Source organism: Lotus japonicus, chromosome 2 (genome assembly GCF_012489685.1).
Source record: "Lotus japonicus ecotype B-129 chromosome 2, LjGifu_v1.2".
In the NCBI taxonomy this organism is placed as follows: domain Eukaryota; kingdom Viridiplantae; phylum Streptophyta; class Magnoliopsida; order Fabales; family Fabaceae; genus Lotus; species Lotus japonicus.
This window is the reverse complement of record NC_080042.1, coordinates 87,354,705-87,377,017: the sequence shown is the minus strand read 5'-3', so window position 1 is coordinate 87,377,017 and position 22,313 is coordinate 87,354,705. Positions and strand designations below refer to the sequence as shown.

At 36.3% G+C, this 22,313-nt stretch overlaps 5 protein-coding genes across 5 annotated transcripts; 3 read left to right on the top strand and 2 right to left on the bottom strand.

The window, feature by feature from the left end:
• Nucleotides 1–1,472: 1,472 nt before the first annotated feature.
• LOC130735813 (exocyst complex component EXO70B1-like) lies at nucleotides 1,473–3,567 on the top strand. The gene has a single exon (XM_057587706.1). The coding sequence runs from the start codon at nucleotides 1,587–1,589 to the stop codon at nucleotides 3,465–3,467; it is 1,881 nt and encodes a 626-aa protein (XP_057443689.1). The 5' UTR covers nucleotides 1,473–1,586; the 3' UTR covers nucleotides 3,468–3,567.
• A 1,746-nt stretch (nucleotides 3,568–5,313) lies between these two features.
• LOC130735812 (uncharacterized) lies at nucleotides 5,314–6,951 on the bottom strand. The gene has a single exon (XM_057587705.1). The coding sequence runs from the start codon at nucleotides 6,638–6,640 to the stop codon at nucleotides 5,447–5,449; it is 1,194 nt and encodes a 397-aa protein (XP_057443688.1). The 5' UTR covers nucleotides 6,641–6,951; the 3' UTR covers nucleotides 5,314–5,446.
• A 1,726-nt stretch (nucleotides 6,952–8,677) lies between these two features.
• Nucleotides 8,678–10,006, bottom strand: LOC130737192 (uncharacterized). The gene is made up of 3 exons (XM_057588951.1): nucleotides 9,826–10,006; nucleotides 8,988–9,425; nucleotides 8,678–8,895 (listed from the first exon to the last, which is right to left on the bottom strand). Exons 1-3 carry the CDS (start codon nucleotides 10,004–10,006, stop codon nucleotides 8,678–8,680), a joined length of 837 nt encoding a protein of 278 aa, XP_057444934.1.
• A 1,325-nt stretch (nucleotides 10,007–11,331) lies between these two features.
• Nucleotides 11,332–17,921, top strand: LOC130740578 (protein S-acyltransferase 10). Its single transcript, XM_057593235.1, has 11 exons — nucleotides 11,332–11,641; nucleotides 11,765–11,879; nucleotides 13,025–13,099; nucleotides 13,220–13,291; nucleotides 13,420–13,557; nucleotides 13,640–13,673; nucleotides 14,363–14,472; nucleotides 15,195–15,281; nucleotides 16,385–16,468; nucleotides 17,170–17,235; nucleotides 17,426–17,921. Exons 1-11 carry the CDS (start codon nucleotides 11,551–11,553, stop codon nucleotides 17,598–17,600), a joined length of 1,047 nt encoding a protein of 348 aa, XP_057449218.1. The 5' UTR covers nucleotides 11,332–11,550; the 3' UTR covers nucleotides 17,601–17,921.
• Nucleotides 17,922–18,293: 372 nt separating this feature from the next.
• Nucleotides 18,294–21,789, top strand: LOC130737191 (protein FAR1-RELATED SEQUENCE 5-like). The gene is made up of 3 exons (XM_057588949.1): nucleotides 18,294–19,026; nucleotides 19,179–21,507; nucleotides 21,654–21,789. The coding sequence occupies exons 1-2, from the start codon at nucleotides 18,952–18,954 to the stop codon at nucleotides 21,504–21,506; spliced, it is 2,403 nt and encodes an 800-aa protein (XP_057444932.1). The 5' UTR covers nucleotides 18,294–18,951; the 3' UTR covers nucleotide 21,507; nucleotides 21,654–21,789.
• Nucleotides 21,790–22,313: the final 524 nt, after the last annotated feature.

The following is a 22,313-nucleotide window of genomic DNA, read 5'->3' as shown; positions in this document are numbered from 1 at the left end:
GGAGCCACGAACTTGCCTGAATTTTGATTCGGCAATCCTTGCAATCCACCCTTGCGAAGGAGAAATTGATGGGCCTTGACCGGTCTGAGGAGGATGTGATAATGACCGTTCGAGACGATATACTTTAGTTTGGAGCAGGAATGCAAACTTACGGAATATAAAGTGTATCGCGAGAAAAAATGTAGCGCAATGTCTTACATACACTGCGAAATCGAAGAATATCAATTGTAGTGTTGAGATATTCAGCTATCAAAATCCACAATTCTCTTGGAAGATCTAACCATTTCACACACTTTTTTTTATCCATCACAACGTGCTCACCAAGTCCCACATTACTTATCATCTCCTCTCCCTCAAATTTACTCTTGTCTTTCATGTGTGTCTAACTTTCTTTCTTTCAATGAAATACATTCGCTTCTTTCTCCAAATTATATGGTGAAGAAAAGGAACCAAATACTTTTTGAACCATATAGATAATATATATTTTTTTATTTGAAAGTCATATAGATAATAGATATCAATAATTCAATATATAACAACTAGAAACTAATTTTTTTTTGAAAAGTAACAACTAGAAACTAATTTTTTTTTGAAAAGTAACAACTAGAAACTATTGATAAGAACTACAATTTGGTACAAAATATTTTATGAAAAAGAGGCAACATATTTTATGAAAAAGAAGCAACATAAATTCTGATAACAAATAATTAATATACGATAATAAATATAATTTGGGTAAAAATTAACTAGCTTAATTACTTTAAAAAAAAAACTAGTTTAATTATATATTTTTTAGATTTATAAACTTCATTTTCCAAGTATTGTGAGATATCCCTTAAAAAAAAGTATTGTGAGATATAAAACTTAAATTAGAGTATTAATTTTTATCCTAAATCAATAATCTAGATTCATATATAAACATTAAAATACTATCAATTTTGTAAAAGAAAAAAACTAATAGTTTGAATTAAAAATTCTATTGGAACTTTATTTTCAACGGAATTTTTTATTGGAACCTATATCTAATAGGAAAATTTCTATTTATTTAATTTAGTATCTCTTCACAATAGAGGAAGATTAAAATTCATAAAACATCAAATTTGTATGTTCATAATTGGATCTGATCATATTTAGAGAATTTAATTTGAGAAAAAATCCGGGATTGCATTTGAATTTAAAACTAAATTCAGGATTTAAACATAAAAATAAGATCAGAGCTATAACTTAAATTTAGAAAATAAAATAAAATAAAGATTAAAGTTGAATAAAAAATAAGGATTAGAATGGGGAAAAAGATGTCAATTAAAAATAAGATAAAAATAAAAATAAATAGAATCAAGGATAAAAATAAGGATTATAGTGAATGAATATATTGATTGGTCAGCATATATAAGGGTAATATCCTCTTTTATGCAATCAAAGATCTCATTATATTTAATTTCAAAATAAAAGATCTCATTATATTTGGAATTCATTCAGTGCAAACCGACCTCTCATTATAAAAGAGAAGCTACCATCCCTCACAATTAGCAACAAAAAAAGAAAAGAAAAGAGAAGTTACCATCTAGAACTTTCGCTGAGTCAAAATGTCTGAAAACGGGGAAGAGAAATTACTCGCTATGGCGCGGCACATTGCAAAGTCGCTGAGCAACGATACCAACATGACCGATCAAATCCACCAAATCCTCTCTGACTTTGATGAAAGATTCACGATTGAGAATCTCTCTGAGAAGGATGCAGAACCAGTTACCAGAGCCTGCGCAGCACTGGATCACTCAACCGAGACCCTACGCTACCGGTTCTCTCACTTCGTCGGCTTCTCCACCGACGCCGCCGCCTTCCTTGCCGCTATTGACGACCTCAACGCTGTAGTCGCCGAATGGACCCCCCTCGCCGCTGATGAGTCCGTCGCCGCGTCCCTCATGCACGCCCAGAACATGCTCCAGCGCGCCATGTCCCGCCTTGAAGACGAGTTCCGTTCCCTCATGGAGCGCGGTGCCGAGTCCTTCGACTTCACTCAGCTGGACCGGAATGGCGAGTCAAGGGAAAACCTACCAAAGGAGGAAGAAGAAGAAGAAGAAGAGGACCAGATGAGAAACATAGAAGAAGGAAATCAGCAGACTCCGGTGATCAACTACGACATGGTTATCGACACGCTACCGTCCGAGACGATTGACAACCTCCACGAGATCGCGAAGCGTATGGTGGCCGGAGGGTATGGGAAAGAGTGCTCGTACGTGTACGACAGTTGCCGGAGGAAATTTATGAAAGAGAGCCTGTCGAGGTTAGGATTACGGAAGCTCACCATACAGGACGTTCTCAAGCTGCCATGGAAGGACCTCGAGGACGAGATTGAACGGTGGATCAAGGCCTCCAACGTTGCTCTCACGACACTGTTCCCCAGCGAGCGGAGGCTCTACGACCGCGTCTTCTTGGGGGTCCCCTCCTCGTCCTCCGCTGCAGACCTCTCCTTTATGGAGGTTTGCAGGGAATCCGTTTTCCAGCTGCTGAACTTCGCCGATGCTGTTGCTATGGGAACCCGCTCGCCGAAGCTGCTGTTTAGGGTCCTCGACATGTTCGAGACTATGGATGACTTGATCCCCAAGTTTAAGTCTATGTTCTGTGATGTGTTCCTCAAGGAGGAAGCAAGCATGACTTGGAAGAGATTGGGGAAAGCAATTACGTGGATTTTCATGGAGTTGGAGAATCTGATTCGGGATTCGGCAAAGACGGAGGTTTCCGACGGCGGTGTTCACCCGATTACTTGTGATGTGATGAACTACCTCCGTGCTGCGTGTCGGTCACGAGAGACACTGGAGCATGTGTTTAAGGAATATGGGCATCCCTTGAAGGAATACCCCGAGTTTGATGACAAAGTACCTTCATCTTCCTCCATGCCGGTGCAAGTGAATTTAATTATGGAACTATTGGAGAGCAGTTTGGAAGCTAAGTCCAAGATCTATAAGGACCCTGCTTTGGGCGATGTTTTTCTGATGAACAATGTCAGGTACATAGTCCAGGAGGCCAAAGATGGTGAATTGGGAACGCTTTTGGGGAATGATTGGATCAAGAAACACCATGCCAAAGTAAGGGAATATCATCTAGAGTATCAAAGAAAGTCATTGAACGGGATGTTGGAGATTCTAAAACCTGACAATGAATCAATGCCACCAGGTGTGGTAGCCAAGTCGATGAAAGAGAAGCTCATGTCATTTAACACCTACTTTGAGAATATATGCCGGATTCAATCTTCATGGTTTGTCTTTGATGAACAATTAAGGGAAGAAATAAGTATTTTTCATGAGACTTTTTTGGTGCCTGCGTATAGAAACTTCATTGGGAGGTTTCAGAGTTCAGAACATATTAAGCATGCCGATAAATACATTAAGTATGAAACAGAGAAAATTCAAACAATGCTCAAAGATTTGTTTCAGGGTAACAAGGAGTCAACCGGTAGACGAAAATGAACGTAAAGTCAGTAGGGAGGATTTGTTAGAGATTGTCCTCTCTGATGTTGCAAAAGTCCAACGTTCCATTCTATTGTAACATTTTTTTTTCGCCGGGATCTTTTTACTGCAAACGATATATCAAAGAGGAATTTTTCTATTTATTTAATTTAGTATCTCTTCAGTCTTCACACAATAGGAACATTTAAATTCATAAAACATCAAAATTGTATGATTACATTTATCTTTTTTTTTTGGTAATATAGGAAAAATTTATCTAGTATTTGATCACTGGATCTCATATGCAGAGAATTTTGTTACATTTGGAAGACATATTTATAGAGAATAATTTGATATTCTTAAATAATTATTACTAAAAAATTAAATTTAAATTATAAATATAAAAATTGAATTTCCATTTGAATTAAATTAAATTATGGATTGAAACATAAAAATAAGATAAGAGTCGATCGCCGCAATATATATACAGAGGTGGAAGATTTGGGATTCATTCTCTTTTATGCAATCAACAAAGATCTGATTTCTCTATAATCCTAGCTCTTATTTTTATTTTTTTTTATATTGGAAAGATAAATTGCACCCGTAATTAACTTACTAAGTGATATTTAAACAAACTAAAATTATGAGAACAAATTATTTTGACAAGAAGATGTCTTAGTTTGTTTAAGCGTGACAGTGAGTCAACACAAATATATATAGTTCGGCCGGGCATGGTGGATCTTGCTAAGAACAACATTGCGCACCCTTGGCAATTCACGGTGTACATGGTTAAATATACTCGGGCCAAATACAACACTCAGGCCAAATTCACAGCAAACGATTACTCAAGATAAAATGCATTCTCAGAACACGAGTATGAATGGCATCCTCTTAAGTAACGAAAGGAAATTTGTTTTTTTTTTTTATAAAAAAAATGTATTTTTTACTCAAAATAGTACAACTTCAAAAATATTTGTCAAAATGAGATGGTTTGTAACAACTTAGATAGTGATACTGATGTGATTAGGAAAGTCAAACACGCCTCAAAAGACTTATCTTTTGTCTATATTGCCAAATTTAAATTAAGTCCAACACTCATTGACACACAAAAACATTTTTATTTTGGTTAAACGCTTGTGCAAGCATGATGGAGGCTCATACTAATTTTTAAACATAAGCTCAATCCTCATTAAGAAAGTGTGGCTGAGTTTATAGTCTCTAAACATGGGGAGGGCAAGAATAGACATGAGTTAATAAAGGTAAAGAACAACAAACAGAAAGACTATTTTGGCTCAAACTAATAAATAACAAACATCCTGATAAATGAACATCTGATGTTGCAGTAATGGCAAAACAAGTGTTGCTGTCATATATTTCTAACGCAATTTCATATTTGATAGAGCTGCATCCAGATAAAACATGAAACAAGCATAGCTACAAATGGAAACAATCTCAATTGCTTCAACTCAGCTAGTGTGACAGTGACACAATCCCTAGGTCTCAGATTAATTAGGTTCCTTGTTTCTAAAAGCTAGCTGGTTACACAGCAGATAGAGTCAAATTCATTTACGTGTTATTTTAAACTTTTAAGTATAATTTTAAGTGATGAAAAATTATGGTAAAAGAAAGGTTACCTAACGAGGATGTTATCGGGAGAAAATATCCTCGTTATATTTGGAGGCTAATGTCCCGAATTCTTGCTGTGTAACATATACTTAATTCTACTGCTACATGACTGTTCAAACAGAAAATTAAATAAAAACATGCACATGGTGAAAAAAAGAACACATGATAATAATGACTAAGAAAACAGTTGTTGGAATTTTTGTACATCGGAAGATAACTTGAGAAGAGTTTTAACAAAGAATAAAACAATTTTGTAAAATAACATTCATTTAGTAGCAAGCATAAAAGGGTACAATCAATCGCATTGATCAATATCAATATGAACATAATGAAACATTAAAAATTTAAAAACAGAATCCTCCAAGTTGCATTGATCAATCCCATTGGAATGATGGTAGAATCCATAACGAAGGTGACACACGCATGAAGGAAGGATTATTGAAAGGGTAATGTTGAATAAACCTTCCCTCCTTTACATTATAGACTCTTAAATCAAGTGGGTCATGAGAGGGAGGAATTGGTGAGCCAACATCATTAGTGTAGTAAATTGAGTCCTTTTGCAGGCAATTAGAGAAATAGGAAGACGACACAGCAGTTGAATCACTATCATCACTTACAAACAAAATGTTATCTCCCAAATCCTCCAGTTTCAGCATTTGCAAAACCTTCCCATTTTGGGCATCTAGTTCCAACTTATATAAGTTGAAAGCGACATTATCAACATCTTCGCAGTTTTTGGATTGAGAAGGCAAAATTCTTCTCACCATCCATAGGTCTCCTTCTAATGACTTAACAAGATAGGCACGCAAGGAATAAAAGCCTGCAGTTTCATTATCTTGATGAAAAATATTTGGAATTATCTTCACCCTTGGGTAAGGATCATCCGAACAATAGGGATTGAAGGACATAATTCTGTCAAAATCGACCCAATCGGCCCAGCCACGCGGCTTCCTCCCACACACAACATATACTAGACCTTGATAAAATGTAATATCTGCGTAACACAAATTATTTTCCACTGCTACATGAGTCCAGTAGTTTTTACCTGCTCTAATAAATGAAAGACGATCACAAGAGCCGTGAATTGCAGCAACCACATAGTCATTTGGGTCCGTTAAGGGGTTAACAGACAAAACAACCCTATTTACTCCTGAAATATTATATAATGGTGGAAGAGCAATGGGAGCTACGTTTTTAAAAGGATTCATTAGAGTTATGTGATAGTACTCATGGTAGTGTTTAGTATGACTTACCATTGCTAGCCAACCATGGCTAAAGCCACAAAACCTCTTCTTGCAAGGCATTGGCAATGGGAATGGGTAGACTCTATTACCTGGAATGCTATATAAACTTCTCTTGGTTATCTTGGTTCTTCTATTTCTTTTTGTGGGCATCAATAGCATAGGCAGAACATTACTCCTGAATTGCTTGTTTTGATGGCTAAGCTTTGCAACTGAGCACCAATTCTTGCACACGGCACCGAACCAAACATGATCTATCCGTTCTTCCAACTTGTTAACAATCAAATCAAGAGCGGCCGTATCTAAATACGCCCAATCTCGCTCCATTGGAGGAAGTGGAAGAAGTGAAAATAAGGGTTTTAGAGAGTATAGTTTATTTTTACGCTTTTTGTTGATGGTTGAGCCAGCCCTTCTAGGGTTTTTTGACAAAATGGATCCGGGTTTAAGTAAGTCCGTTGGCTCAAGAAGTGGGCCTTCCACCCCTGTTTCCTCTCTCTGCTCTGTTTTGTTTCGGTTTGGTGTGGCCTTTCCTTAATTACCTTGTTGCTGCTGTTTCCCTTGGGTCTGTAATGTTGTAGTTTTCTGTTTTTTCTAGTGTTGTTCTGTTTTGCTTTGTTGTTGTTTTTCTGTTTCTCCCCCTGGAACTGTTGTTTCTGTTTTCTTTCTTTTGGCTGGTTAACTTGGGGGAGCCTTGTCCCCAAGTTGCCTTTTTTTTTTTTATCGGTGCTTACTTGGATACCCATAAATTCAAATGAGTGTAGCATACACTAATGACATGTACCAATAAAATGAGAATACTTAAGATGATAGGGATAAGTGAGTGATGACTTGACACTATTTTCTAATTTATCCTTATTCATTAAGTATTTGCTCAAAGTCCCCACTATTATTTAGTTAACTCAATAATGACCCCACTTTTATTTGTGTTCTTCATATTTTTCATCTTCTTCAAACCTTCATTAGCAGAAGTCCAGAACCAACACACTCAACTCACCTAATTTTCCATTTTCTCAATCTTCTTCTTTCTCAGTTCAACCCCAAACGAGAACCCATAACCAATTCAAACCCACTCTCACCCCCAAAACAGGAAAAAAATAATCCCTCCCCTGCGTTACAAAATCTTCTCTCGGATCCATCGTTCTTTCTTTCTTTCCTTTTCTGGTTTTGAATTGAAAACTCACATGCGTAGCAAATCCAATTCAAAAAAGCAAGGAAGAAACAAAAAATAAAAGGAACGAGAAATAGGGCATAAACATAGCCACAAAACAAAGAGAGTAGAGAGAGGAAAAGGGGGAAAATACATAGGCAGAGGAAAACAGAGGAAACAACCAAGTTGTGAGATGAATCACATATCAGTGTCCCTCGCGAGCAGCAAGCAATCCATTGCACCAATCAGCAGCCCACAAAAACCCTATATTAGTAGTGCAATCAGTCATCCACGCACCCCACAACATCAACAAGCGTATGTGAATGAAGTGAAAGAAGGTGAGAGGAAATGGAAAGAACCTAAGGAACCCTAAAACCAGAGGCAAAAGGAATAATGAGATGAACATATCTGAGATGAAGGTGAAAAAATTAATCTCATTCCAGACCCATATTTTTCACCTAACAGAAGGATTGAATTCAAAAAACATAAGATTATGGGGTTAGTTTATAATTACAATTAACCTACATGGTTGATTCAGAGTTTCATGAAGTCCACAATATTATTAATCAATAAATCCATGTGTAATTTTCCTACAGGTACATATCACTCCTGTACTTGACCCATAATCTTTTTGCTTGTACCAGAGGAAATGCCTTTTTTATCTAATATATATTGATTTTTTTTCCAAAAAAAAGATAGTACTTTCCCTATGGGTTTTTTGAAAATAAAGTCGGTCGTCTCTATCATGATCTTTTAATGAAATTTGACCAAAAAAGAGAGAATTAAAAGATCAATATATGATCACAGAGAACTAGTGCTAGAAACAGAGAATTATATGATCACAATTTTTACCACACTTGTAAATGCTAAAAAACAGAGAACTAGACAAAATTAAAGACACCTTAATCATAGACAATAATGAAACAGAGCAAAATTGAACCAGGGGCATGGGCATTGCTGGAAATAGAACTACGGTGGCAGAGAACTAGTTGAAACTAAGCTAATAGTGAATGAAAATATGTGAAAAAAACTAGCTCACCAACCAAAAGAAATATGAAGATAGTATGACAATAGCTTCATCCAAAATTAGTAAAAGTCTTATTTTGCTAAATGAATAACATATGGACTGCTAGGCATATATAGTGTAATATACTTTCTCGTTCCTCTTGAATTCTTTCCATAGCACCCCTTTCCATGTAGAACTTTATATTTGAAATTCATTGGGCACACATGCCTTTCTCTAAGTTGAAACAGCATAATCTGGGTGCACCACTATTAAAGTTTAATCTGGCTGGGTCGTAGAAGTAAATGCAATTCCCTTCAAAGCCATAGTAATCTTTAGCTGTGACAGAGAAGTTGTCTTCACCCAACACAAAGGAAACATCACCCAAATTGTTCACCCTTAACCATCTTTCCTCTTTTCCTTCTTTATAAACTTCAATATGATAGCAGATTAGCAGAGATTCCAATTAATATACATATCAACCACATGGAGATTTCCACCCGACACCACCAGATGCTTCTTACAATTATTGCCATAATTGTAGGTCAAATTGGAATAATAAACCAAGTTCAAGGACGAAACATCGAACCGAAAAATATTTCCTTGTTTAACCACAATGTAGACTTGACCTTCATGAAGTATTATGCCATCGTAATTGTTCCCAGCGTATATACTCATCCAATGAACACTCTCATCTCTGATATTGAAAACAGCCAACTTTCCATTCTTAAACAGGATCAAACCAAATGCACCCTCGATGGAAACACTTGGTACTAACACCACTCTACGAAATTGAGGAACAGCCGTAAACACATCATCATCTCCAACTTCGTCGTATTTATATGAGCTGAGAGTATATGCTTCAATCAACTCCACAACGTGAAAGTCAATCAAATCCAACACCCTTGGCCAAGTGATATATGGGAATAATGGATTGGGATGTTTGAAAGGGAATTGGAAACCTGAATTGGTTTTAGATTCCCCAAACTTTACAAGCCATCCTTTTGAAGTTGAAATTGCGCTAGAATGATGTGATAATGGTTCAAGACGATATATTTTAGTTTGAAGCAGAAAATATTTGCCACCACAAAAATCAATGCAAACTTGCGGGGTAAAAATTGTATGGCAAGGGGAAGGGTGAGGGAGAGAGGAGCACCATGTCTTGAGTAATGATATACACCTCATTTTTTAAACACTCAATTTTCACCTCTTTTTATTTCTATCTCTCTCATCTTATCATCTATCACATCTCATATTTTCTCTCTCTTACTTTTTCTTTTCTTCCTATCTCTCTCACAATTCCACCTCTCCACCTCAAAAGAGAAGTGTGGATGAAACATTACTCTCATGTCTTACACATACTGCGAAACCGGATAATGTCCATTGTGGTGTTGAGATGTTTCGCTATTTCAATCCAAAGTTCTTTGGGAAGACCTGACCATTCCACCCTCGGCCTCTTTTCCATTACAACCGTACCATCATAAGATCCCAGCTGATTGCTTAAATTCTCCACTTCCTCACCGGCACTGATCTTGTCTTCCATGCCTCTCTTTCAATTAAATTCACCTGCTTCTCTTTTGGGAATGGAAATATATAATACCAATTGAACAAACTTCGTTCAAATATTAATATTTGGTGCAAAAATAAAAATTAGATTTTGAACCAATTAGATGACAAATATGATAAGATCAGTAACAATATATGTTGCGAGCTAACTAAAATCTAAGAATTTCTCGTGGCATTCCAGTTCCATTTCCATATGTAGATAAGTTTTTTTTTGAGGGACCACAATATTTTAAATTTTACTAGCTATGAGATGAAATAAACAGAAATTGAATTTTAAATGTTTTATCTTGTTGAAGTATTTTTAAAAAAAAATCTTGTTGAAGTATGGATTTGATTAAAAAAAAAAGATATGGAATTTTAAATTATTAATTTAGTTTTTTTATTTGAATGTACATATATTAAATATATTTAAAATAATTATTTAGATAATAATTAGCATCTGAATTTCAATTTTCAATAATAATAATAGAATTAGTTTAAGTAAATATATAATATTAGTTTAAATTACTATATGATATCATTATAATATATATGCTTTTATAGATTGGAATGAAAAAAGCAAATCAATAAAAGAAAACAAACCGAAGAAAAAAAACTAGTCATTCTCCAACCGGCTCAACGATATCCTTAGGAAGAGAGGATCAAGTCTTCAACACTTCTCTCCCCCTCTAGGTCCCAATTTAGTTAGATAATCAACCACCTTGTTATAATGTCTATGGAGACATGTCGGAAGACAACATCCAAGTTTTGTTGCACTAAGATTCTCGCTTCAAACAGATACGTTATGCAAGAGTGGAGAATGAGAAGATGACTACCTTTGATGCCATTCACGACTTCCAAACAATCAAGCTAAGACCTTGGATCACGACCATAAACTCAGCTAAATAAACATTACAACTTCAAAGCTAATGAAACCAAGAATCCAATCTCCATTATGACCCTAAATTAATCCCCCACAACCCATTGGTGAATCCCACCTATAGCTGCCATCATTATTTAATTTAAACCATCTTGCCATGGGTGTATTCCAACCTCCATAGTTTTGAATATGTAAGTGAACATCACCAACCAAATTCTGAACAAAGATAATAGCATTTAAAATAATGTGTAGGTCTAGTGGTAGACAAGCTAAACCCTACTAAGGTGAGGTCACAATATCAAACTCAAAGAAAGTCATTTATTAGGATGAATCGAAACTGTTAATCTAAAAAAAATTGAATGATGAATGTTAGGGTTGTTGAATGATGATTGGGATCCAGATTAGATTTTAGGGCCAGTTAGATAATAACAACTAACAGTCTTACCGGTGCATTGCTCCCACCCATCAACATGGGCTTTCTGGTGGTCATTCATTAAACAGTTAAACAAACTGGTAGTACCAGCTCTCTCCGGTTTTATCCGGTTGGGTCAATTTTCTCGAGAAAATCTCTTTCATTCATTTTCCCTGGAAACAAACACTCACCAATCCCCGATGCCAACCCTTCTTCTTCCCTCCCGCCGCGGCTTCACTTCAATTTCATCATGGTAGTTGGCATCTGCCGCCCTCGGACTTCCCCTTGGGATCCGTCAATGGATCGATGCTTCCAGATTTTCCCCTGCCTCGTCGATCCTGGTGCGCTTCGATCATAACACTCTGTTTGCTTGCCGACAAAATCAAGCAGGGATTTCAATTTCAAATTTCCACTGGCTGTGTCATGTTTTCAATTTCTAACTATTTTTTACCATTGATTTTCAGTTCAAAGGTCTACGTTGTGCTTGAAGCTTGCCTTAGTAGTGATTCACCTGGTTTATGTTGGTGTTATCTTCTTATTTGATGGAGATTTGATAGAAAAAACTAAGAAGGAACCGTGGTATGTATAATCTTCCCTTTTCGTGACGAATTCGAAGCTGCATTTTATGCATGTTGCTGATTTTTCACAGTTGACCTTAGTGGATTTAGTTTACACTGATTAGTACTTTAGAGCTAGTTCAATTGAAAGCTTATTAATTGTCATGCAATGATTTCGGAGAGATTAAAATTTTCTGATATATTTAGTTCTGACATCTAGATACTCAAATGAAGATGCTCTCTATGATGTGTGTATCAGTTGTTCATTGTGTCACATGAAGAAAATGTGTGGTGCTGTTCCTTTAAGAAAGGCAGCTAGGCATTATTAGCATTCTTTTTTTTAAGAGAAGTGGAAATTTCTTACTTTTGTTTGGAGAAAAAATTGACTAGGTTTTTGCCCGCAAAACATTACTATATTTAGACTTCAAAAGTTGTTCTATCTCACCTTCCAACGACAAAAGTTTCTTTAAAATATCATTTCCAAACACAAATCGTTCTGCCGACAATTCTGAATACGAGTACGAAGGGTCATCCAGAAGCGCTGGGTGACTAGCGCTGTTAGCAAGTGAACCAGAAGCAGTAGCTATAGGACCTAGGGCGCGCTTTAACTCATGCTTTCTTCAAAAATTAATTATTTTTTACTTAATTCTGTTAAAAGCCATTTCACTCAACTTTAAAACAAACAAACTCTTAGTCCGGAGACAGTTTTTGACAAGAGAGATAGCATAACATGACACGTTAGCGATGGTGATGAATTTTCCCACCATTTCATATTTCATTTTGAAAATAACATTAAGTTGATAATACAATTGATGCCTTCCTTGTTTCAAAAGTCAATCTGACTGCAACACAGTCCATTTGCACTTCCATCAAGTAATATGATCAGGGTGGTGAAGTCTGAATAAAATCTATCACGTTCCGATGAATTTATAGAGATTAAGGAAATTTCTAGTTTTGGAACACATTTAGTCTGTGCTTTCATCAAGTAGAACAAGCAGTCTGCTGTCTGAGTATAATCTATCCCTTTTAGATGAAGGTGTAGAAATTAAGGAAACTTCTAGTTTGATATAGTGTTATGCACAAATGTATGATTTAGTGCTTCCAACCAGTTTTGAATAATTGGATTAATTTTGCTAACTTTCTATTATTTGCTTGTTTTTCTGTCAGGTACACTGCTATATACTTGCTGCTGTACATTGTTACTCTAATACAATACTTTTCTACCTCTATTTCCTCTCCAGGGTAATAAAACATTTTGCTTCCCTAGGATACAATGAATATTGATTGTGATGAGGAACCATGGGATTTGAATTTATATCTTCCAGATGTGATTTATTTTCATCTTGTACTTTCTATGTACAGCTACGTTGTTGATGCCATGAGTGCTGTTAATAAGAAAAATGCAGTATACACAAAGACACCAGAAACATCAAAGTAAGCAACCATCCTTTTCTCTTCTAGAGTTTATTATTAATAAGGAAGGATCTGATAACATGTGAAGTATTTTATCTTTTAAATCTCACCTAACTATTTATATTCACATTTCTAATGCTTAAGAAAAGTCAACCAGCTTCGAGCAGAAATGGGAGCTTCACTATTGACATGGAGGGAAATCAAACTGGAAGAAATAATTTAGGAAGTAATGCAACATATTGGTCAAAGTTGGTGGCAGAATTGTATCCTCTTCCAACAACAATCAGGTAGATATCTGTTTACAGGATCTGTAATCTTATACTGTTGATTAGTTTGTATAAATATTTCATAACTTACTTCTCCTTGCAGAACATGGTCATGCACCTATTGCGGCGTGGAGCAGGTATTAAGAACATGAATGGCATTTTTAATATGTATTATATCATGCTATTCTGTAAGTCATTTCATTTTCCATTGCTTCTTCAATGCATCTTCCAATGATGATCATGCTACATATGTTTGATAGTTTCAGTTGCCAAATTTTCATTTTGTACAGTATCAAATGAAATACTATAATTGAATGTAAGAAGCTAATTATTGAGCCTGACATGTTTTTAAGCATCTTTATTAAATAATTTATGCATAATCATCAGATTGTAAATAATATTGCTACACTTTCCCAGATGCCACTCCATACCTTGTATATGTAGAACCATGTATTGGTTTTCTGATCTAAAGACTAAAATCCAGCTTAGTTTGTAAAAGAATGAAGATAGCTTGATGGCAATACTTAGTTTTGTATTTTTGGTTGATGACCAAAAGTGATTGTATAATTTTAGTAAGTTCTGTAGTAAATTTTGTTATACTGGATTGGGTGTTGTACTAGAAGCATGAGAAATCAATATTTCCGTGAACAGCCAAATGATGGATTGAGCCGAACTTTGCAAACTGCTTTTCCCTGTGCTCCATACTTGACTTTTAGCACACTTGAGTTTCTTCTTTGAATCCTCCTTTGGCTACTATCTTTTTGATTGAAATAGTTTAACCACTTGATTTTCATGATCAAGTATTTTGTTCATGATCATTATGCAGCCTCCACGAGCAAAGCATTGTCATGATTGTGACAAGTGTGTTCTTCAGTTTGATCATCATTGTGTTTGGCTTGGTAATTGCATTGGCCAGGGTAATCATTGTCAATTTTGGTGAGTTAATTATGTTGAGATATGCAATTCACTTATTCCATTCTGGCATCAAAATTCCTCTATTGTAAACAAAATTTGATATATCTAATTCTTAAGAAAGGTAATTTTATTTTCACTAATAATGAAATATTAGATCGATGATATTATTTTTGTAACTTGTATTGATATTTAGATGAAGGACCAGTGGCTTGGAAATTCAATCTCTGTTTTCTTCATAATTCATAGTGTGACATTTGTTCGAACATGTCTGGTTGCCATCTGCACTAGTAGTTTAGTACTCATTTTTCAATCTTAATTATCAGATAGACCAGCAAGAAGTGAATTGGATGAGCTCAGAAATAAGCATGTTATCCTTACATTATTTTTTATGTTTATTGCACATATGCTTTTATTTTCTATTTAGTTATATGTGCTACTAAGTAGTGTGTGGAGTGGATTAAATCAATTTAGATAGTTGTAAGCAATTTTTGAGTCTGTCTTTGTAAGCATTGTAATTTTCTCCTTTGCTTATTGAACACTTGTAGAAGTTGAAGTCGTGAGCGAAGTTTTAAGCTTATTTAAGAAATCCTATCCATCTTGTGAGGATTTGGCTATGTTCTCCATGTAACAATATTTTGTTAGCATTATGCAAAGAATTTGGTAATTTTATCAGTTTGATATATATCTTGATATAAATATATTTCTCTCAGTACACATTTTTCTTCCTGTCAAAAATATTTTAGGTGGTACCTTTGTGAAGAGACAGCACTCTGCATCTGGACCTGTGTCTTGTATATTTCATACCTGAAGGATCACATTACAAGTGTTTGGTAAGTGCTATCTTTAAAGTTATTTAGGAGGAACCTTGAAACTCGTTAAATTGAAAATAATGCAAAATATTCATTGCTCAAGTCCTCCCTTTGGAAAGTTTATGTATATATGGGGGACTGTGGTGAGATGCGTGTGCAATGCAAAGTATGAGACTTGGGTCCCACAATTTTTTTTACCAGACTTGGGTCCCACATTGGAAGTATGAGATTCTTGGGTGGGGTTTATACAACCTTGGGCTTTCCAACTATATGTAGCTTTTGTAGTATGATTCTCCCAAGGTTCTTATCAATTGGTATCTAAGCCTTCCATGTCTCTCAGCTGAAAACGAGCGGCATGGGTGATGACACCCGCATAGTAGTGTTCCCTCGGGGCTAGTGCACAGTTAGCCCCGCTGGGGTTGTGGAGCATGGTGGGATGTCAGGATACAGTTGCAAGGTATGGGACTTGTGTTCCACATTGGAAGTATGAGATCCTTGTGTGGGGTTTAGAAGGGCTTAGGCTCTCCAAACTACAAAGGATAACTTTCGTGGTGTTAGCCCAAGGTTCTTATCAACATATATGCAGCTATACCTTAATGAGTGCCTTCCAAAAAAAAGCTATACCTTCACGAGCAAAGAGAATGTTTCTATGATTAGAACCAGTCAGGCCAATAACCTTACCTTTGTGCTAAGGCTTTCTCCACCAAAGTATGTGAGTCTTGACACCATGTAATGTTATTTGCTTGACCTTGTGTCCATGAATAGATGGGATAAAAATCACCTGAGTTAATATTGGTGATGACTGTATAGTTTATTTTTTAGTGACATTTTTTTTTTTTTTAATTTAGAGATTGCTAGCAAATGCTCATTAATATACTCTCTTCAAAACATTTTTTATTATTTGGTGAATTTCATGTGGGTTTCACTAAATAACCTGGGCTTACTATATAGTGGGACTCCTATGAATTTTTCCTAATGATAATATGATAGAAAACATGTTGCCAGTGTTTCTCTTTTAATGTAGTATGAGTTCTGCCATGATCCAAAGGAAAGAAGTCCAATGCTAATACTTTCTATAGATTTTGTAATCAGAAATTAGATGGCTAATTTTTGTATGCTGTCAGGTGGCAGGATGCGATCATGATACTACTCTTGATCATTTTGTCAATTTGTATTGTCTTTCTGCTTCTCCTACTGCTATTTCATAGGTAATTTTTATGACTGTTTATGTTAAAGTTTTGTGTTTTGCATCAGATTGTATTTATGTCTTTGCTTATGTTCTTCATAAATGCTATTTGCTTCTGCTCTTCCTTCATTCCTTTTTCTCTTTTCAGCGAGTGTTAACATTATTGAATTTTGATCTTGGTGTATAAAAAACAAATATCTCTTTGTGGGTTATTTGTTCCACATACTTTGCGCTATGCATTTTGGTTTTATATCTTTGAAAGTTTCATTTGCGACAAAATTTTAGGATCAAGAAACCGCGTATTTTGTCTAATTAAGACTTAATGGATCTATCTGGACCATAAAATATTTGCTTTAAGGAATTTTACTTAAATTCAAAGCCCTTGCCCTTCCAATGCTATTTATGAGGTTTTGAAAGATAAATTCTGCCCAGCTTGGGCCTTTACTAATTTTAAGAATTAAAAGTTAAGCAGAAATAGCAATAAAGAAAATGCAGAGTGATTAAAATAAGGATGTTTAGCAGAGTGAATTGTTGGTTTATGAGTTGTTGAATGAGTTAGCTACCATTTGCATCTAAGTTCTATTCTATCAGTATAACATAAACTATCGAAGTTGTTCTTCCTCTTTTACACTCTGGCTTTTTGTCTTCATCATGTTAACTGTATAGTTGAGTATCCGTGTTCAACGCAGTAAGAATATTACAATTGGTTTGTCTTTTCTGCAGTTATCTCATTCTGACAAATCAAACTACGTATGAGCTCGTAAGGAGAAGACGGATTCCTTATCTAAGGTTAGATAAGTTAGTCTCCTGATGTTTTTGTATTATTTTATACTTCTACCTTAATCATTTAAAGATAACATTTTGATGGAATGTGATTCTTTTTTGGTTGTTGCATGCCTTTTAATGCATCAGCAAGAAGTATGTTGAATGGTTGATGGTAAATGGTTAGATGTCTTATTTTTTTTGGGGTCATCTGCAGGTCAATTCCAGAAAGAGTGCATCCATTCAGTAAAGGAATTTGTAGAAATATATACAACTTCTGCTGTGGAAGTAGAAGCTTCTTCGGTATGGAGCCACTACCCACCCCTCAAGAGATAGAGGAAAAGTCAAAACCGTACACATGCTCGGATGTTGCAACTTGTCGATGTTGCTGATGGTTGAAGTGTTGTATAAGTAGAGAAGTCTTTTCCTCAACCGTTAAATTGTGAGAAACAGAGTATGTCATGTATGGGTTTGATTAGATGGGTAGGCGTTAACTTTAGGCTATTTGGGATATAATTCATCTTGTTCTGTTATTCATTCTTTGCTTAATTTTTGGAGGTTGATGTCTCAAGTGTTGATGTACAGTTACATACAGTGCTGGTGTGTTCTTTTGCTTATATAGTTGTTAGTTTTTAGATCTGGTTGCTATCTAGCTATTATCAAACTGACTTTTGTCTGGAACCCAAGGGACATATATTACTATGTTACAAGTATTGAGGTTCTCAGAGGTTAACATGCTGAGGGACAAAAGAAAGATGTAAAGCTCATTGAAGGCTTGTTTTGAATTATCACGAGTTGCTGTTTCTGTTTCAACACCTTCAAAGAAACTAGCAATTATGTTTCAGAAAAATTAAAATCACGAAGTGCGTAGATCAACTTGGATCTTATTTGCACTCTTTTGTTCATTATGTTAGTTTGCATGATAGATTTTTCACATTACCAAATGGTTCCATTGCCAATGTCTCTTCCATAGGTTGAGGGTGGGGAAGAGTAGTGAAAAAATAATAATGTACAAAATCATTGTTATTTTTCCTTTGGAAAAACCATTAATTATACAACTACACAAACTGGCGTTCATGGAGCCGTTTACTATGGGCCACTTTTTTGTGGTCCATGGTTACACCACCTGCTTTTGACCTGCTAGTGCAGGTCCAGCAGGTATTTTTAAATTTTTAAAAAATAAAATACTTAATATATTATATATAATTTGTTATATAGTTAGTAATTTTCTTAATGTTGATTTGCACTAACTGAGTTAGGTAATTGTATCAGTAAAAAAAAAAATTTGGAACATAATTAATACAACTTAAACAAACTACTAATTGGGTCATGTAATTAATACATACAACTTAAACAAACTAACACAAACTACAATAAATTTTCCCCTCCTTTCTAACTGAAAATAACCCAAATTCATATCCCGATTCACCCCGATTCATTCACCCCAACTCCAGGACGGCTAGGGTTCATGAGGTTTGATTCTCATCTTCAAATCCTATCCAGATCTGACGCCTCCCTTCTCGGCAGCTTTCTTCTTTCTTCCTCATCAACAGGTTCGTTGTCGCTTTTACCTTCTCATTACTGCATCTTCCTTCTGTGAATGATGTTGTAGAGGTTTTATTGCTTTCACCTTCTAATGAATGTGTTCGATCTGGGTTTCCTATGCAGTAGTGTGGAACGGGTTGGTTAGGCGGTGGGAACGGGTTCGCTAGTGGGAACGGGTGGGTTCGGTGGCTGTTGAACATGTCTTCCCATACCCAGGAGTCTAGGTCGAACACTCTGATAGATGATGCAGCACTTGGTTCCTCTGCGCTTCAGGTAACAGCTAAATTGCATAATATGGTTTCCAGTGGCAAAGTGTTTCATTCCTTGAGAAGTGTTGTGTGATTTTAAATTAAATTATAGCATCTTGTTTTCTTAGTATATGGGTTGTTTGATTTGGGGAAATTTATTTAATTTTACTGCGCCAGGGTCCTCAGCATGTTGTTGGAGTAATGGTTGAAGGAGGGGAAGGTGATGTACATGTCTTTGTTGATGAGGAACAAGGGACTGATGACGTTCAGGAAAGTGGAGAAGAAGGAGAAGAGCAAGGGACTGACTATGATGAAGAAGATGAAAAAGAGTCTGAAAATGGGGTTGAAGAACAAAATGTTGATGTGGAGCCGCCAACTGAGATTGCTATCAATGGTTTAGAAGATTTGGGGATGGTAAATTTCAAAGAACTATCTGTCAATAACATAGTCACCTATCACTTTCCGGATCGTGAGGTTGCTTACTTGTTCTACAGTTGGTATGCTCGGATGCATGGATTTGCTGCGAGGAAGGCTAAGGTTCTAAAAAACAATCACGGAGATGTAATCCAACAGAGATTTGTTTGCTTCAGGGAGGGTAAAAGGATAGAGAAAGCTGAGCCAGAGGTTGATGCTCATGCTGGTGAAAAGAGAAAGCGTTTTCCGAAAAAGGCCACAAGATGTGAGTGTAAGGCTTATTGTCAGGTCCATGTTCATAAGGATAACAAGCGTTGGCATGTTAGATCTGTTTGTGATGATCATAATCATGTACTTGTTGAAGAAAATTTGATTGGATTGGCACCTACTCATAGGAGAATGAATGAGGCCGACATTACTCAATTGAATTGCTTTAGGAAGTCAGGCATTACAACTCCACAGGCTTATGGTGTGTTTGCCAACCAGATGGGTGGATATCAAAATGTTCCATTTGGACCTAGACAAATGTACAATGAAAAATTTAAAAAGAAGAAGGTGGAAGTATGTGATGCTAGAGGTGTGCTCGGTTTCTTACGTAATTTGAAGGAAAAGGATCCTGACTTGATGTGGAAACACACCTTTAATGAGGAAGGAAGGTTGGACAAGTTGTTTTGGAGTGATGGAATCAGCCGGAACAACTATTTGTTGTTTGGGGATGTGTTGGCATTTGATGCCACATACAAGAAAAACAAGTACAAGCGGCCACTTGTGATTTTCTCTGGAGCTAATCATCACAATCAGACAATTATCTTTGCTGCAGCTTTAGTTTCTAATGAGAAAGAGGAGACATATGTTTGGTTGCTTCAGAATTTGTTAGATGCAATGCGGGGGAAAGAACCGGTATCAGTGATCACAGATGGAGATCCAGCAATGAAAAATGCGATTAAAAGTGTGTTTCCAAATGCGCATCACAGGTTATGTGCTTGGCATCTTCTTCGGAATGCAGTTAGCAATGTTGCAGAACCAAAGTTTGTTCAAATGTTTTCAAGATGCATGCTATGGGATCTTGAAATTGTGGAGTTTGAGGACAGATGGGCTCAAATGGTTATTGAATGTGGGTGTGAAGACAATGTTTGGGTTCATGATTTGTATGAGCGGAGGATGATGTGGGCTGCTGCATATATGCGGGGTGAATTCTTTGCGGGCTTTCGTACAACCTCTCGGGTTGAGGGATTACATGCCCAAGTTGGGAAGTTTGTAGACTCATGGAACAATTTGACAGATTTTATGCACAACTTCTTTCGATATATGAGTTATCAGCGACAAAGGGAACTTGAAGCAGATTTTGCATCAATGCACGGTGACCATGTGCCGCAAACACAATTGAAGAGGCTTGAAAAATCAGCTTCCAACCATTACACGAACAACATTTTTAGGCTTGTCTCTAAGGGTCTTCACCGGTGTTTGATGCTAAAGGTTAGTCTTTTCAAGGAGACTTCAACTTGCATCATTTACTTTGTTTCAAGGTTTTCTTTGTCTAGTAGGAAATGGAATGTGACTCTGTGCAAAACAACCAGTGAGTTCAAATGCTCTTGTATGAGGATGGAATCATATGGCATTCCATGCGATCATATTCTTGCTGTTTGTAGATATCTAGACCTGCCTGGAATTCCCTCATCATTAATTATGGGGAGATGGAGCAAGTATGCAAAAGATGGGCTTGAGCTGCGTGGGGAACAATTGGGTGCATGGGACCCCATGGATATGTGTAGATTTACAGTATTGAGGGAAAACTGCAGGCGAATGTCTAAAGCAGCATGTAGAGCACCGGAAACATTCCGGGACACAAATGAACTGGTTCTAAAGCAAGCAAGGAAGTTGGAGAAATTGGAGAAAGGTGATGGAGTGAAACAAACTGTGAATATGGTGGCCAACGATGCTGAACAATACTTGCGTGACCCACTCAAACCCATCAAAAGGCGCATTGGTGGTGCTTCTAGAGGTAGTGGACCGGGGAGGCGTACTTCCCACTGTGGTCTTTGTGGCGGAGCAGGCCATAATCGGAAAACATGCCTACGGGCCACACAGTGAAGTGAGTATTTATGTACATGGTTCTGTTAGGCATTGAGTATGCAATATATGCATAGAATTGTAAAATTACATATACGGTCACTATTTTGCTTTCTACCACTGTTACCACTGACTTCTAATTTGCCTATGTTTTTTGTCATCTCACAGGTGGGGCTGCACTATTGGAAGGGAATCACACACTATCTATCTTGGAAGGGGAACCTCGCCGGTGGATGTTGGGTGCTCTGAGTAGCACGGTTGTTTCAGTAATGTTATTCGTGGATTAGTAATGTTCTTTTTCATAAATTGGTGTGGATTTGTAATGTTTTATTTGAACTATCAGTACTTTAAATGGTCTGTTTTTAAAATTCCTGGTACAATATGCTTGTTACATTTGACATGGTATGTACTAAATTGTGTATTTCACTTGTAATATGTGAGATGTGTATTTCACTAGTAATTTGTGGGGTTTGGAAATGGTTTTCAAACATTTTTATGTGAGGAGTGTGGTTTCAAACCACGGTTATTCCTTGAGTTTCTAGTGATAGGAAATATTTTTTATGTGAGGGGTGTGGTTTGGATGAGATTAAAAGGATTAAAACCTATTAGAAATCCCTTGAGGGTGAAGTGAAGAAGAGGTTGAATTAAAGAACCAATTAATACTATTTAATACTAGTTAATACAGAATAATACCAAAATAAAAACCAATAACTACTTTATTTGGTTGTCAACTTGCAATCCCTTGAATTTCTTGAATTAGGTTCATTTTTTACTTCACCCACTGTCTTCACCGCCAATTCAAAAAGAAATTACAAAAAAATTCTCTTT

What these genes read in the sequence shown, in the direction of transcription:
- LOC130735813 (XM_057587706.1), top strand. Translation starts at nt 1,587, where the DNA reads ATGTCTGAAAACGGGGAAGAGAAATTACTCGCTATGGCGCGGCACATT.
- LOC130735812 (XM_057587705.1), bottom strand. Translation starts at nt 6,640, where the DNA reads ATGGAGCGAGATTGGGCGTATTTAGATACGGCCGCTCTTGATTTGATT.
- LOC130737192 (XM_057588951.1), bottom strand. Translation starts at nt 10,006, where the DNA reads ATGGAAGACAAGATCAGTGCCGGTGAGGAAGTGGAGAATTTAAGCAAT. An exon ending in GGACATTATCCGGTTTCGCA is followed by an intron (nt 9,426 to 9,825) that starts GTATGTGTAAGA and finishes AAACCAATTCAG; the next exon opens with GTTTCCAATTCCCTTTCAAA. An exon ending in CTACAATTATGGCAATAATT is followed by an intron (nt 8,896 to 8,987) that starts GTAAGAAGCATC and finishes ATCATATTGAAG; the next exon opens with TTTATAAAGAAGGAAAAGAG.
- LOC130740578 (XM_057593235.1), top strand. Translation starts at nt 11,551, where the DNA reads ATGGTAGTTGGCATCTGCCGCCCTCGGACTTCCCCTTGGGATCCGTCA. An exon ending in GGTAATCATTGTCAATTTTG is followed by an intron (nt 14,473 to 15,194) that starts GTGAGTTAATTA and finishes AAAATATTTTAG; the next exon opens with GTGGTACCTTTGTGAAGAGA. An exon ending in GATCACATTACAAGTGTTTG is followed by an intron (nt 15,282 to 16,384) that starts GTAAGTGCTATC and finishes GTATGCTGTCAG; the next exon opens with GTGGCAGGATGCGATCATGA.
- LOC130737191 (XM_057588949.1), top strand. Translation starts at nt 18,952, where the DNA reads ATGTCTTCCCATACCCAGGAGTCTAGGTCGAACACTCTGATAGATGAT. An exon ending in TTGGTTCCTCTGCGCTTCAG is followed by an intron (nt 19,027 to 19,178) that starts GTAACAGCTAAA and finishes TTACTGCGCCAG; the next exon opens with GGTCCTCAGCATGTTGTTGG.